Source organism: Pan troglodytes, chromosome 8 (genome assembly GCF_028858775.2).
Source record: "Pan troglodytes isolate AG18354 chromosome 8, NHGRI_mPanTro3-v2.0_pri, whole genome shotgun sequence".
Classification (NCBI taxonomy): Eukaryota; Metazoa; Chordata; class Mammalia; order Primates; family Hominidae; genus Pan; species Pan troglodytes.
The window spans coordinates 61,464,731-61,479,904 of record NC_072406.2 but is presented as its reverse complement, the minus strand read 5'-3'; the positions used below and the strand labels follow the sequence as shown (position 1 = coordinate 61,479,904).

The following is a 15,174-nucleotide window of genomic DNA, read 5'->3' as shown; positions in this document are numbered from 1 at the left end:
AGCCCTCAAGCCCTCTGTACCTTCTTGAATCGCCTGGCTTTTGCTTGTACCTTGTCCTCTGCCTGGTCACATTCCCTGTCTGGGCACATTCCATTCCAGTCCCTGCTGCCACCTCACTGAGACTTTATTAGCTCCAACTGGTCCTTTTGTTTTTAATTTAAATAATGATCTCTCCAGGGGAGCTTCTGTGACACTCCCAGGCTGGGTTAGGTGCCCGCCTTGGCCCACCTGGCTGGCTAATCACTGTACTTTCACGCATTAGCAGGGACCGCCGTGTGTGGAATTCCTTAATCACTGCCTGTCTTCCAGAAGCCTTAGCGTCAGGGTCGCAGGGGTCCTGAGCTGGAGTTGCCAAGCAAGTGGTCTGCTCTGACACCACGCATATTGTCTTTCCGTGGATGGGGGGCGGTCCATGGAAATCAAGGAGTTGTCTAAAAGCTCCCAGAGTCCCCCTCACACCACCCCCTACCACTGCTTTGCACACCTTTTTCCCATGTGTTCCTTTTGTACAGCTTTGCCAGGTAGGTTTGGGTTCTGCCCCAGCCTAGTTCCTTGCACAGAAAGCAAGGACCACAAGCAGGCATGGGAGGGGTCGGCAGACGTCCTGTTTAGAGTCATGCTCTGGTAAGACTGGAGGGTGATTGAGGAAGAGAAATCTCAGGTGGTTCCGGGGTTTGAGGTGGGGACTCTGAGATTTCTGCAAGTCATGGTCTAGAAGTGTCTAGACTCCAGCAAGAGCCGAGCGATGCTGGAAGTAGGAGGACTGTGTAGCCAAGGCCCATGACCTATGCCCCTGCATTCTGCTAGAGAGAGGGCTGAACAGGTGCTATTGCACTTGGGGTAGGTGCACTTCATTTCCACTTTCAAACAGCCCCGTGGAGTGCCTGAGAAGCAGACCCATTTGTGAACCCTGAGGCAGGGGCAGGGGCAGGGCCCGCCAGCACCCATATCACCCAAGCCAGCTAAATTTAAGAAGTATAACTTGTGTTTCACTCTGACCCCAGGGTCCACTAACATTGCAGGGTAGCACAGGATAAATGGGCAGAAAGGCAGGGTTGTCTCTGGTGAGTCTTTTATATGTCAGCATCCTGCATCCCCATTTTCAGATGAAAAAAGGGAAGCCCAGGATCAATCTGCTGTGTAAAGCATAGCTGGACTGTCTCCCTTGACTCTACACATCTGATTTCTTTTCTGAGCCTCTTGGCTCAGAAAAGTGTGTGCCAGCTGGGCCTCCAAGGCTCACAGTGGGCTGGAAGATGGAGCCACTACCGTGTACATGGTCTCAGAGCCACAGGGGAAATGCTATCGCCCCCCCTTGTCTCTCTGTGGCTGAACTGTACTTGGATCCTGAGCTCCGTACCACTCAGTACTTACACTAGATCTTATCTCTTCAAGCCATTTCTGGTTTAACACTCAGTTCAGACTTCTCCCATCCACCTTTCTCGGCATCCCCCAGGAGAAGAGTCCAGCTTCCGAGGGCTCTCATGCATCATCTCGCTCTTGGGAGAAACAGCTTCCTCTGGGTTGTTTGTGGCCTTCATGCCATAGAGCAAGCTGCAGACTGGGGCCAACAGTGCGGGGGAGAGGTGTGACACATGGAAGGGGTGATCCTGGACTGACGAGAGCAAGGGGGACTTTCAGAGGAGTGGCTTTGAAGGATAAATAAGCACTTTCCACAGGGATGAGGGAAAAGCATTGCGGCAAAGAGAGCAGCAGCCTGTGCAGAGGCCAGGAGCCGTGTGTGTTGCATGGCTCGCACGTCCCAGTCCAGCTCGTGTGGGGCTGTGTGGTGTAGCTCCTCCTTCACAGCCAGCCTTCTCTGCTCCTATCTCCCAGTCTCCAGTGATGCCCTCTCAGGACCCACTACCGAAGTCATTAGGACTCCTTTGGTTGCAGATGACAGTTACTGAGCTCAGATAAGAGTAAGAAAAAGAAGCTATTTCCTTACTGAGGTGACTCAAAAGTCCAGGGAGAAGTGCTTCGGGCACAGCTGGATTCAGAAGCTTCAAAGCATCTTTAGGACTTGGTCTGGGCTCAACCTTCTTCAGCAGGGACTTCAGTCTGCAGGCTCCCTGCAGTGGGCAAACGCAGGCCTCCCTTGGCCCCATAGCTCTCAGCTCTGGAAGACATTCCTGCTTCTCAGTTTCCCCTGAGGCTCTGAGTTGGGTGTCACTGGTCTGAATTGGATCTTCTGCCCCACCTGTTGACCAATCACAGTTGACAGGAAGAATAAATGTGCTAATTGGTCAGGCAGGGTTCACACATTCCCCAGGAGCCAGCCCTGTGGGAGTCACGTGGAATGCCTCCTGGTGTGCTTGGCTCCCCACTTTGCCCATCACCCCTAGAAATTGGCAGATGCCCATCTCAGGTGGTGGTGTGCTTGCTTGTAGAAGGGCAGTTGCCACTTGCACCTCACTGTGTGCACACACTCAATTTGGGAACTTGCCCAGCCATGCTCTGTGTGCAATGAGGCCATTGAACTGGGAGCCGTGCTGTGTCTGGTCCAAGGCCACTGGCTGAGCAATGGGTGGCAGAATGGGGACTCAGATCTCCTAGTTCCAAATATCCTTCCCTCCTACCCATCATGAGGTCATAGTGAAGTCTCAGATCCCCACAGAGAGGCTCGAAGGTGGAATAAACCCTTTCCCCAGTGAGTAGGGTTGGCTGGGAGTCTGGCTGTGGGGCCTCTTGTTGCTCAGAGGAAAACTGAGGTGCTAGTTAGGAGAGGAAGGCAGGCCGTGCACCAGTGTCCACTCTGCACCCTGTTCCCACTTCCTCCAGCTTGTGAGACTGAGGCTTGGGGAAGGCGCTGAGCTTTGCCTGTGACACTCTGATCTTTTATTCAGTGTAAATCTTGTCTCCCTGGTCACTCTGTGAGCTCCTTCATGGGGGACTTGGGTCTCTGGTTGCTCTTTGATTTCTCCTAGGCACTGGGGCCCCCTGGAACACCCTATAGGCTCTTTATTTACATGTGTGAGCCCTGTTAGGAGAATAAGGAAGCCTGTCCTAGACATTCAAAGCCACTTCCTCTAGCTGAGAATGTTGGAATTCATGAGCTCTAAAGTTAGGAGCCATTCTGCAACATTTAAGTCCCAAGAAGACTATGGCCGTGAATCATTGACAAACACTTAGGGCAGCCTCTCCCTATTTTTAGTTCAAATACTTATAGAACGACATCTGAGTGCACGCACGCCTACTGGCCCACAACTGGGAATCCCACAGCCTGATTCTGCCCAAATAAGGGTGGCAAAGAGTGCCAGTCCCCCATCAAGGGTGGACCCAACAGGTGGACAGCTCAGAGAGGCCTGGATGCCGGGGATGGGCTCTCAGCAGGTCAGATTCCAAGTGAGATGGGGCAAAGCTAGGCCGTGCCTTCAGCTCTCTCCAAAATAACTCATCTCAGCTTGTGTAGAGCAGCCCTGCCATCTTCTTCCCCAGGAGCTGGGGCGGCTGCCCTCCCATGTTTCTGGGGGACCATAAGACAGAGGGACATCCACTCTTGCAGAGGGCTCCTTGCTGTTGGGAGAGCCACTTACAGAGCAATCTGTGTGCTGCAGGCCTGAGGTGGGAATGGCAGCTGTGAGGGGGCTGGAGCCCACTATTTTGTCAGGGAGGCACAGAGTACCAGGTCCAAGTGGGGCATCAGGGAGAAAGCAGAAACTCTAGAATCTAGAGCCCATCGAGTGCCCTTGTGCAAATTAGGAAAAGCTCCTATGGTCAGAGGCTGATCTGACCACACATGGAAGCTACACAGATGGAGGCTGTGGAAAGCCCCCGCATCTCAGCAAGTCCTCTGGAGGTAGCCCTCTGCCCTCTGCTCTCTGCTCTAGGCAGCAGCAAGGGCTGTATTCTGGCTCTCTGACCCTGCCCAGTGTGAACAGTTCAAGGGAGGCGGTCAGCCAGACTTATGCAGTCGGTGGTAGCAGTCAGATGGGGTGAAGCCAGATTTGGCCAGAACTGTGCCTATTATGGCCTCAGCAAATCTACAGGTTAGAAGGGTGCCTGCTTCACACAGCCTTACCTCAGTCCCCTAGGACTCTCCTGTGGGTGCCAAGCTCCCTCCTCCTTCTTGCATGAGATCTCGGAGAATTCCCACAGAGAAAATGCAGTGCAGCTCCTGCTGGTCCTCGTGGGCTTCCTCCTGGGGTCTTCCACAGATCTAAATGCAGCCGAGGCACTCCAGAGACCTCTGGCTGTGATGTCCTAGCAGGCCTGCTAGGGCCAGCCATCCTCCAGCTACTTTACAGAGCCAGGGGACATCAGCCAGTGCTGGAGGCTTGCAGGGGGTCTACGGCCCAGGGGGCCCTCCCCAGTTCATGACCCTAGCAGGATGCAGGGGCGGGGCCGGCCAGGCTGCTGTGCTGAGCATGGACCCTCACCCAAGGGCTCATGAGTGTGTAGAGTCACAGCTCCAAGCACAGGAGGGCTGCATGGAGGGATTTCCCTCCCTGAGGAGGGGAAAGGCTGCCGCCGTGGCTGTAGGGCTGGCTCGCAGGAAGGGCTGGGCCCTTGGCTGTTTGAGTGCACAGCTGGGTTATCTGCCCACGTTGGTCTCCCTGCAAGTGACTCAAGGTGGTGGTGGAGTTGGGGTGGCAGTGGGAATTCACTCAGTCCCTAAGTCAGACCGCAAAAATAGAGCCTCTTTGGGGCCAGGGATTAGGGGAAGCCTCACAGCTTGGAGGGGACACAGGATGGGACATAGAGGATGGTGCCTAAGGGACTGGCCTCTTTTTGGGGGTGAGCTGAACCTCAGCCAGGGGTCCCAGCCACAGAGAGGGGCAGAAGGAGCTGAGGGTTCAGGGCAACACATTTGGGGGGTGAAGTCAATGAGGAAGGACGCAGGACAGCCTGGCGAGAATGGAGACCTTGATGCTGTTGGAGAAACCAAGGCCAGGGCTGGGGCCTTTTGATGTTAGGGCTTTCTCCTCTTCCTTTCTCTTCCCTCTCAATGATGGTCTGAGTGACTCAAGCACAGCCTGAGTGTGTCTCTTGAGTGTCTCTGTGTGTACCTCTGTCTTTCTCACCCTTTCTAACCTGAGTCCTTCCTTCCTCTCTGCTCAGATTTCATCTCAGGCTAGCATGAAGTTTCCATGCCAACACTGCAGGTGAGAGCAATGCCCACCAAGGGAGGATGGGAGGGGGGACCAAGAAACATGCTAGTGTGGCAGGGGGAGGCCGTGGGGTGAGGCTGGGGCTCAGGGGTCTGGCCCCACCCACTGAGGCCCTGCCCTCCCCTGTCCTCCTGCCTTCTGCCCAGTAAAGGCAGAGAGAGATCAGAGGTGTCAGCAAAGGGTCCCGTCCCAGGAAAGGGTGAAGACGTAGCACACACAGCTCTGAGTTGGGAGCGTCAGTCTGGAAATGAACTCCCACCCACAGCCTTCCATTGAATATAAGCCTTTGCCCCATGTCCGGAACGATGTTCAACCTAGCTGGAGCAGCAGGATTGATTTAAAAAAAAACAATAAGACAATGGAATGAAGCTGATTGGGGCTTCAGAGAACAGACAAAATCAGAGTCATATTGTGTGTGGTGGTGTCTGTGTGTGTGAGCAAATGTGCTCACATGGGGCTTGTGATCTGTGGGAAAGAGAGAAGATAAGTCATTGAATTTTCAAAAATATCTGTGATTAGAACAAAGCTGAGAACTTTTGCTTCAGAAAAAGCTTGGGGAATCTTTACCAGTCTAAAAAATTAGACTGCCGGAAAAAATTCTGAACTCTAGCAGGACAATTTCTCTCTCCACCAAACACACACAGAGCAAAGCTGTCCCCTGCAGAGCTCCAACCTACCACGCCACTCTGGGCATCACTGAGTGTGGTCAGCAGACAGGGTTGGGTGGAGGATGTCTTTGCTATGATGCTTCCTTCATCATACCATCTGGTCTTTCCCAGTGAAGTCACTTGCTTCCCTTTGTGAGAAACAGGAGTGGTAGCACACTCTCCTGCCTTTGCCTGGAAGTTTCAACGTGAGACTCAGACTTGGATCTCACCATTTGCCCATCCCCAGCCCAAGTCCATGCAGCCCTAGGGCTTGATGGTTTTGGTGGTGGTGTATCTGTTAGTTCACTGGATTCACATTCACGTCTGTAGGCCTTCTTGGACTCTCAGTGCAAACCTGCCACTTCCCACTTATCTTGGCTCTTGGGCAAATTAGCAAGACCACAATGCCTCCCATTCCTCATTTTGCGAATGGCAATAATAACAGTACTTATCTCACAGAGTTGTTGCTGTGAGTATTACATATATTAATGCCAGCACTGCACCCAATGTCCGTCTCAGAGTAAGTGGCCAATAAATGTGCACATTTCTCTCCAAGGACCTCACCTCTGGATCACTATTTTAGGGCACTGTTTGTGAGCAGTATCTCCTGTCTTAAGGTTTCAAGGCCTGGCTAGAAGAGTGAGGGACCCTTACAGCATGCTCTCTTTCCTTCTTTCTTTCCTTCCTTCCCACCCTTCCTTCCTTCCTTCCTTCCTTCCTTCCTTCCTTCCTTCCTTCCTTCCTTTCTTCCTTCCTTCCTTCCTTCCTTCCATTCACCAATGTCTATTAATGCCTCCTGTGGGCCAAGCACTGCATCAAATGCTGGACACTATACCATGCAGCCCAGAGCGAGACCAGCCAGAAGACGTATTGATGTGTTAATATGTGAGAAGCTTTTAGGATGGAGCCTGGAGCAAACTAGTGCTATGTAAATGTTGTTACCTATTGACATGGTCAGTTATGGCCGGCAAGCACCACGGCTATGGAGCACACTGGGATCAGCTCACCCAGGTCTGGGGAGTCAGGGAGGAAGTGGCATGGAGCCAAGACCAGGTAAAGGAGGAAGGGAAGAAGATGGGGTCAGGCAGAGGGTGTGGCTCCGAGGCAGGGCAGGAGATGCCCTGGCTGTGTGGGGAACTAGAAGCACCAAAGCCATGCTGAATTAAGGAGGGCCTTGGGAGCCACAGGGGAGCCTGTGGAGCAGGCTTGGGTCAGAGTTCAGGTCTTAGAAACTGTGCTGAACAGCTGACTGAACTGCATTGGGTGGAGAAGCGTTCCTGGTCTGAGTTTTGAGGGAAGCTCTGATGTCTCAGCAAGGCTCCAAGACACTCCATGGCAATTGGGAGCCCACCTCTGTGCTCCTGGGGGGTACATGGGGTAGGCTTTCCCAGGCCTCTGAGACTGGGTAGCTGGGACCACAGCCAGCTCTGTTCTAACCAGGCTCTGGGGTTTCTTTCTTTGCAGATGTAGGAGGAGCTCAAGTGCTGGCAACAGGCAAGCCCCCTGGGGCTGAAATTGGTACGTGGCTGCCCATGTTACTCTGTGCACAGGGTCAGGGGCAGGAAGGAAGCTCCCAAGACAAGCAAGCAGAGGGCCGCAGTGCTGGAATTGGTTCCCTGCTGTCAGCATAGGAAAAGGGGCACCCTAACCTCCAGGTCCCCCAGAGCAGCTGACAGCTTTATTTCGGGGGAAAGGCCTTGCATTAAAGCTCATCCACACAGGGGACATGATATCTCAGGGCCACAGATGCGTGGCTCCAGCACCCACTGAGCCCTGTGCCACAGCCATGGGCCCTGACAGCATGCTCTGCCAGGCTCACAGCCCTCATCGGTGCCTCCCTCCACCTGCGAGCTTCCAGCCTGTCGGCCCCTTAAGGGCCTCATCTGCTGGCCAGGCTCAGTCTGCATGCCTCACCCTCTGAGAAGGCTCTGGACGCCCATGACTCTAGGCCAACCCAGCCTCTCCCGTCATGAGCTCCTTCCCTGTCCTCCCCAGCTGACTGCAGGCTCCTCAAAGGCCAGACAGGCCTTGTCCATTCTCCTGCAGTGTTCACCACAGAGCAGGCAATTAACACACACCCAATGGATGAGTGGATGAATTAACGAAGGGATCAGTGAGGAAGGGCTAGGAGGCTCAGGTGGCCAGAGAAATGAGCCACTCACCTTTTGGGCAGGGGTAGCCAGGTGAGCTTCAGGGAGCCTTGAAAGGTGGCAACAGTTTCTACGGCTGAAGGAACCAGGGATGGTGCTTCTGAAGGAGGGGATGGGGTGCAGGCAGAGGCTAGGAGCAAAGGGACTCATGGGAGAGTAGAAGGTGAGGCTGGCCTCAGCCAGTGGGAGGTGGTGTGTTAAGGGCCACATGCATGCTTTGGCCCTCATCTGGAATGCAGAGGGAGCTGCAGGTGACTGAAACCCGGTGTTCAATTCCTCCCTGCGTTTCAGATTTCAAGTACGCCCTCATCGGGACTGCTGTGGGTGTTGCCATATCTGCTGGCTTCCTGGCCCTGAAGATCTGCATGATCAGGAGGCACTTATTTGACGACGACTCTTCCGATCTGAAAAGCACGCCTGGGGGCCTCAGTGGTGAGGGATGTGGTGCTCGGGCCTGGCTCTGCCCCACCCAGCGAGGCACCGAGGGCCACCCCGTGATGCTGGCTACAGCAAGAATGAACCCACAAGCGCAGAGCCCAACAGGCTGTAAAGGAAGGCAGTGACCTCTGCGTGTTTCTGTCTCTCTCACTAACCCTTTGCCTCTGTTTCTCTTTCTTCTGTCTCTATCTCTCTCTGTCTCTCTATTTGTGTTCCTTTTTCTGTCTCCCTTTTCATGTCTCTGTCTTTCTGTGTCTCTTTCCCTCTGTACTTTTCCTTTCAGTTGCTCTTGGCAGTCCTGAGAATCACATTTCCTGGTGAAAGGTGGGAGAGGAACTGAAATTGGCTTCACACAGAAATTTCTGTTCTCTCATCCAAATGATGAGATCAAATAAACCCAGTCCCAGTAGGCAGCGAGGTTGGTCCTAAGTGTGGGTGGATGGTGGGAGGTTCTGTTGACACTGACTTTGTGGATCAAGATGAATTTTTTTTCATAAATTGGGAAAGTCCTTCTCAAAGCAGTACTGAGTAGGCCCTCAGAGAGAAACTGAGCTGGCTGACATGCACCATGGCACAGCCCTCTGCCTCCTTGGCACCCAAAGTGCAGTATTGATTTGCATCCCTTCTCTCAGGGTATCATCCCCAGACTCATCCTCTGTTGTATTAGATGGCTCACTGCAATGACGGTGCAGTTTTCCATGGGGTGCTTCTGGGGAGAATAGAGCCTCACTGCCTTTCTGGAAGATGTGATTATGATCCGTGAAGATAAGCAGAAGGGGCTGGTCTGGGCCGGGAGATGAGGAGGCTTCCGAGATGCTGGGGTGTGCATCGCCCGAGGGGCTTAATAGGCCATGGGAGTTTGCTTATCCTTGAGTTTGCTTATCCTTGTGTATCCCCACAAATAAGGGGAGGAAACAGCCTCTTCATCACTTAGCAGCCAGGTCCCGGATCTCTCGAGGGCAACCGTGAGTGAGAGGACCCAGGAGAGGGAGGTGAAAGCTCTAGGGAATGCTCTGCACCTCTTGTCACACGACCCCCTTCCTAATGCCCGGCTTTCTCTGTTTAGACACCATCCCGCTAAAGAAGAGAGCCCCAAGGTAAGGTCACTGCCCACACAGTCAGGGAGGGGTATCGTGTTCTCTCCTGTCTTGACCGTGCCACTCCCTTGCCTGTCATCCCCAGCCTTCTCTGCACTCTGGCATGCTTTCTAGGTGACTAGAATGCACCTCGTGGTCCCCTCCTTACACTCTCTCCTCCTCTGGACCAGTGGGCAGGTGTCACAAGAGTGAGGGCCACAGGCTACAGCCGTCAAAGGGAGTAGGGCTCGCCTCTGCACAGCCTGGATTAGATCCTGTTCCACCCCCACTCAGACCCCTTCAGTGCATACCCCTGACTTTCAGAATGAGGCCTCCAGCCCCTGTCACTTGGGAGGTCACATGTGGTTTGTCCCAGGTTTCTGGGCTTCCCTGCTGGCATCAAGGTACCCTGCTCTTCTGCACAGAGCCCACGTCCTCAGGGACGGTCCTGCCTTGGGACCTTTGCACTTGCTGTTTTCTGTAATTGGAATGCTCTTTGCCAGAAAGCTGCAAGCCTCGACCCTCTTTTCCTTCCTGCTTCAGTGTCACCACTGCATCATAGAGGGCCTATTTAAGGTACAATCCCCTCTCGACTCCAGCCACCATTCTCTTCTTTTTGCTTGGCTTTAGTTTTCTTTATAATTCTTTGCACTGGCTGATGCTATACGATATATTGATTTGTCTATTTTGCATGGGTTTTTTTCTAAAATGTAAGCTCCGGGCGGGTAGGGTCTTCCTTTTCACTTCTGTAGCACAGCACTTAGCACAGTGCCAGGGACAAAGTGGACACTTGCATATGTGTTGAATGAATGAATAAATAACCGAATATGAGGCCATGGGCTAGGTGCTGGGGGTCAAGGAGAGAGAAGTAGGACAATCTCCCTCAGTCTACAGGGGAGACAGGCAGGTCCCAGGTGGTGGCTGCACAGTGGGGGTGGGGGTCCCGGGAGGTCTATGGCAGGCTAAGCATGTGTTGCCTTGTGTCTTGGGGGTGCAGAGGGCTGCATAGCCACTAGGAGGTGCAGGGGAGCCTCAGGCTACGTGCGGAAAGACTAAGAGAAGCTCATGAATGCAGAGGGAACCCTAGTATATGTAGGCATCATGGGTAAAACCTGCAGCTGACAAACATGCAGTGTGGCAGAAGCAAGTGTTTCATATGACGATGTGGAAGGAAGCGCTGGAGAGATAGGTAGTTTCTATGCATGTACAGTCACAGGGGCTTGTGTTAAGCAAAGGAGTCTGAAATCTGTCCTGAAACTTCTGGTCACCTACAGATGGGTTCTAAGCAGGGGAGAGATAGAATATTTTTTGTTATATGGTAGCATGGAGGAGGGCCCAGCTGCAGCCAGGAAGATGTGCTGGAAGCCCGGACAGAGACTGAGGCCTGGTGCAAAGCCCTGCTGGAGTAAGTCCAGGTGGAGGCAATGGAAAAAATGAAAGATGGGAACAAAGTTAAGGAGGAGCTGGCCCAGGGACCTGGGATGAGGGACTGAGACAGCCACTGGAGGAGAGAAAAGAATCTAGAACAGCTCAGAGTTTTCTCTGAGCAGGTGCCCTTTGGGAAGTTGGTGGGGGAGCAGCTTTGGGCAGTGAGCTGGGTGAGATGATATTTTTTTGAACATGGTGAGCTGAAAGTTTCTGGACACTTCCATGTAGAGGAGATGTCTAGTAAGTGGCTGGCATTTAGGACAGAGGTCTGGGTTGACACAGGGATAGTGGCTTTTAGAAAGTACCCAGAGCCCAGTCTCACCCTCCGGTTCTTCCATGGGACCAGGGGACTGGGTAACTTCCAAGTAGTGTCTATTGAAGGAGCGGATGGATTAATGGCTGCATGAGGGATGAACGCATGGTGCATTGTGGCTGCGGGTCATGACTCATCAGCCCTCATGGATCATGCGCTGGGGATGAGCTGGACATGGATTTTCTTGAGAAGTTCACTTTTTTTTGAGGATTTCTCCTCCTACAGATATTCTAGTTTTCAGCAGTGGTTTCTGATTGTGAAGCATTAAAGCACATTTCATCAACTCTGTCTCCCAGCACACCATCTCTCCTTCTGTTTCTGACTCTCACTCTCCTTCTCTCTGTCCCCTCCCATGTCATCCCCCCACCCCAAGTTTCTGTCAGTCCACTGGGTCCTGGGCTGGAGAAGACAGGATATATAACTTATCATCCAAGACAGCACTTTGTGAGAGTGAGAAGAGGCTCTGTAAAAGTTGCACCAGGATGATGGGTGTGAGCCTGGACTGTCCTAGGGAAATAGGGATGTGTGGTCAACTTAGATTGAGTGGGCCTGTGAAGTGTCCAGGCCCCGGTGGCCACACAGCACTCCTCTTGCTGGCCATGTCACGTTCTCTGCACCTAGGGCATGTAACCAGCTTCAGGGGGTTTTGGAAATGTGTGGTCGAATTGGGGATATTTCAGGTTGAGGGACCAGAGATGCCATATGTCCCATCTCTCTCTCTCTCTCTCTCTCTCTCACACACACACACACACACACACACATGCACATATTCACACACCCAGACCCACATTGGCTGAAGTTGTCACATTCCTTTTTGTAGAAGAAACATGCCGAACAGCTCCCAGTGCCCCCAAATCCACTGATGCGGGAGAGTAGAGTTCCATGCTGGCCAGCTCTTCACACCCCTCCCTTCCCCCCGCCCTAAGAGGCCTTTGCCCTGGGAAGCTCTGTGTTCTTCTAGACCTAGGGGGGTTGGCACAATCACAGGTTCTCCTAAGTGTGCAGCTGGGGCACCTGGCCAGGAGGGTGACCCAGTCCCCGCTGACCCAAGGGCAGCACTCAGATGGCTGTGGGTTGGGCGCTGAGTCAGCATCTCCCACCATGGAATCAGGGTGGACTGGCCATTATAAGGGTTTTCACACAGGGCTCTTGGAGGACATGAGGAGGCCATGGATTGAGTCTGGAAGGGTGAGAAGGATTGACTTCCTAGAACCTTTGTTGCCTTTGTGGGTCTAGGTAGCATCTGTGGTGAGGAGTGCAGGAGGAGTCTGTTTTGAATGGATGGGCTGTGTTGGCCATGGTGAAGACCCTGGCACTATGTGGCCTCAGGGGCCCTCTGCTGGGTGCTTAGGTACCCAGGCAGAGGACACAGACTGCTGTGGCCAGCTCAGCCCCTGTGGTCAGGAATATTGAAATATGTGGAGATTCTAGCACAGTGACCTTCTCACCACAGGGAAGGCTCTAAAGTACTGGAGCTCCACCCAGCACAGGGACACTACCTTGACCATCTGAATTCCTGGCACACATTGAGGGGGACTTTGAGTTAAGGCACTTTGCTTTGCAAATCGCCAGACCTTGAAGCAGACCATGCTTCAGGGACATCTTAGCCATGGACTTCACATAGAATGAAATTTCACAAAGCTTGATCCTTAATCCTGTTGTGTGTGTGCGCACGCATATGTGTGTGTGTGCATGTATTGCCTGTGTATATGTGTGTGTGTGCATTTATTGCCTGTGTATATGTGTGTGTATGTGCATGTGGCCATTCATGATGGACTCTGACACACATACATCTGTGTGGGAAGATGCTGCTGTGAGCAATACAACACAGACCCATTTGAAAACACTGCTGAATGAGCAGTCACTGTGCTTTTTATGTTCTTATGCATGATCATCTAAGAGGAGCGTCTCTGTTATATGTGTTTTTTGGAAGTTCTGGGTTATTTTGAGCTATCAGGGCTATAGAAGGCATTTTCCATAATCCAGGAAAGATGGCTCCAATAGTTATTCAACAATGAACTTTCTGAAAGCAAAGTTCGTGAGAAAACATGAAGGGATGCTAGAGGTAGCAGGTGGGTGAGGGAGGCAAGAAATAAAGGCCAGGAGAGAGGGAGGCTGGGAGGCAATGGCTGGATGGGAGTTTATACCCCTGATAATTAATACATCACCCTCACCACGTGCAGGGAGCTGTTCTTGGCAGGTAGCGTAACAGAGCTCCTCTGCAAATAGAGGGACTTTCAGAGAGGAGAAGCAGGATTCGAGTTTCCAAAACTAACACTAGATGGAGTCAGGCTGAGTCATGAGGAAGTCAGACCCAAAAGAGCAAGCTAATGACAAGCAAGCCACTCTCTTGCAGCAAGTTTTGCATTGTCTTTCTGGCTTCTAAGACTTAGGCAACGAACACCCTTTTATCTTGTTTTGCAGGCGAAACCACAATTTCTCCAAAAGGTGAGTTGTAAGAGTGATCACTTGTCTTAAAAGGAGGACAGGCAGTCTCTGCCCCATGGGGCTGCATGGGTTTTCGGCATGACCTCTCCCTCCCCTGGCCACGCGGGACGGGCAACCATGGCCATGGCCAGGAGCCCTCATGCCAGGACAGCTGTGAGACCAGGAATCAGCATCACCTTGGGACGTGATGGTACTTGGCAAGATTTAACATGAAGCTGTGGGGCATTTGCCCAGTTAGAGCTGAGAAAATGGTTTTAACAGGATAGGTAAACTTTTTTTCATTCTCCAAGACCTATCCTACGATAGTGTCCAATCTAATAATTAGCCAATTTAGTCCATTTGTTGAAAAAAATTCCCAAACATCTCTTCATGTCATCATGCTATCAGTTTGGCTGGGTATTTGTATCTCAGTGCTGCTTTGGGGTCTTGGAGAGGACGAAGCCTGTATGTGGAGGGCTGGTCTACAGAAGGGGACAGGATCTCGGACCCCTGATTGAATGAGCCTATGGATGAAGACTCCTAGGAATGAAGGCATCTTCACCAGGGTTTTGAGAATCATCATTTCACAGTCCACATTCCCCAGCTTGGCTTTTCCTCACCTCATGCCCCTTGCATGTGCCAAACCCACTGAGAATTTGCTCCCTGTCTGACCAGCCCAGGATGGTCACACAGGCCTGGGGCAATCTCTTGACCTCACTCTCCTGCTTTATGAAAAATTTTCAAATCCAAAGAAAAGTTGAAAGAACGGGACAATCAAAATATATACACCCTTCACCTAGGGTCACTCACTGACATGGTGCCCCCTTTGCTTTATCTCTGTGTACATAAGCCTTTTTTGACTGATCTACTTGCAAATTAGTGTAGATATCATGATATTTCACCCCTGAATACAGCACCATTGTGTTTCCTATTGTGTATAATCACAATGCAGTGACCACTCCTAAGAAAATTAATGCTAATTTAATATCATCTATTATACAGTCCATATTTAAATTTCTCTGGTTATTTCAGAAGTATCTTTTATTGCTCTATTTTTTATTGTGCTATTTTCCAATCCAGAAAAAATATTTGTATTTATTTTGTCTTTTTTTTAAGTCTCTTTCAGTATTGAACAGCCCCTCTGCTTTTTATCCTTACGGCATTGTTGATTGAGAAGTCCCTAAGCCCCGTTGTCTTATACAATGTCCCATTTTCTGGATTTGTCTGATTGTTTTCTCCTGAGTAGATTCAGATTGAAGTTTTTGGTCGGAAATACCATGAGGTGATGTTGTGTATCTTTCGTTGTATTGCATCACTGTTGGTGATGCTTCGTTTGCTTGGTTAAGGGAGTGATCACTAGATTTCTACATTTGTAGAAATTAGAATTTTCCCCTCTGAAATGAATGAATAATACGAGGGGTGGCACTTTGACACTATATGAATATCCCGACCCCCAACAATTCCTCACCTAATGATTTTATACCTATTCATGATCCTGCTTCAAGCAGTTTTTGCCATTGGTGATTACAAAATATTGACTTTCTAATTCCAGCATTTCTTCTATATTTAATAGCTGACATTCAT

General features: G+C 51.5%; 1 protein-coding gene across 12 annotated transcripts in view; it reads left to right on the top strand.

Moving 5' to 3' along the window:
• The window catches only part of TMEM273 (transmembrane protein 273), a 33,730-nt gene that overhangs the window by 13,227 nt on the left and 5,329 nt on the right, over window positions 1-15,174 (top strand). For 2 of the 12 annotated variants that reach the window (XM_016918262.4, XM_016918261.4), the window contains exons 2-5: window positions 7,223-7,276; window positions 8,200-8,340; window positions 9,413-9,443; window positions 13,588-13,611. In XM_016918262.4, coding sequence (XP_016773751.1) covers window positions 7,223-7,276; window positions 8,200-8,340; window positions 9,413-9,443; window positions 13,588-13,611 — 250 coding nt within the window. Of the gene's footprint in view, window positions 1-7,222; window positions 7,277-8,199; window positions 8,765-9,412; window positions 9,444-9,847; window positions 9,999-13,587; window positions 13,612-15,174 lie in introns of those variants that run through there. The other 10 variants (XM_016918257.4, XM_016918256.4, XM_024346370.3 and 7 more) reach the window with 9 other exon arrangements.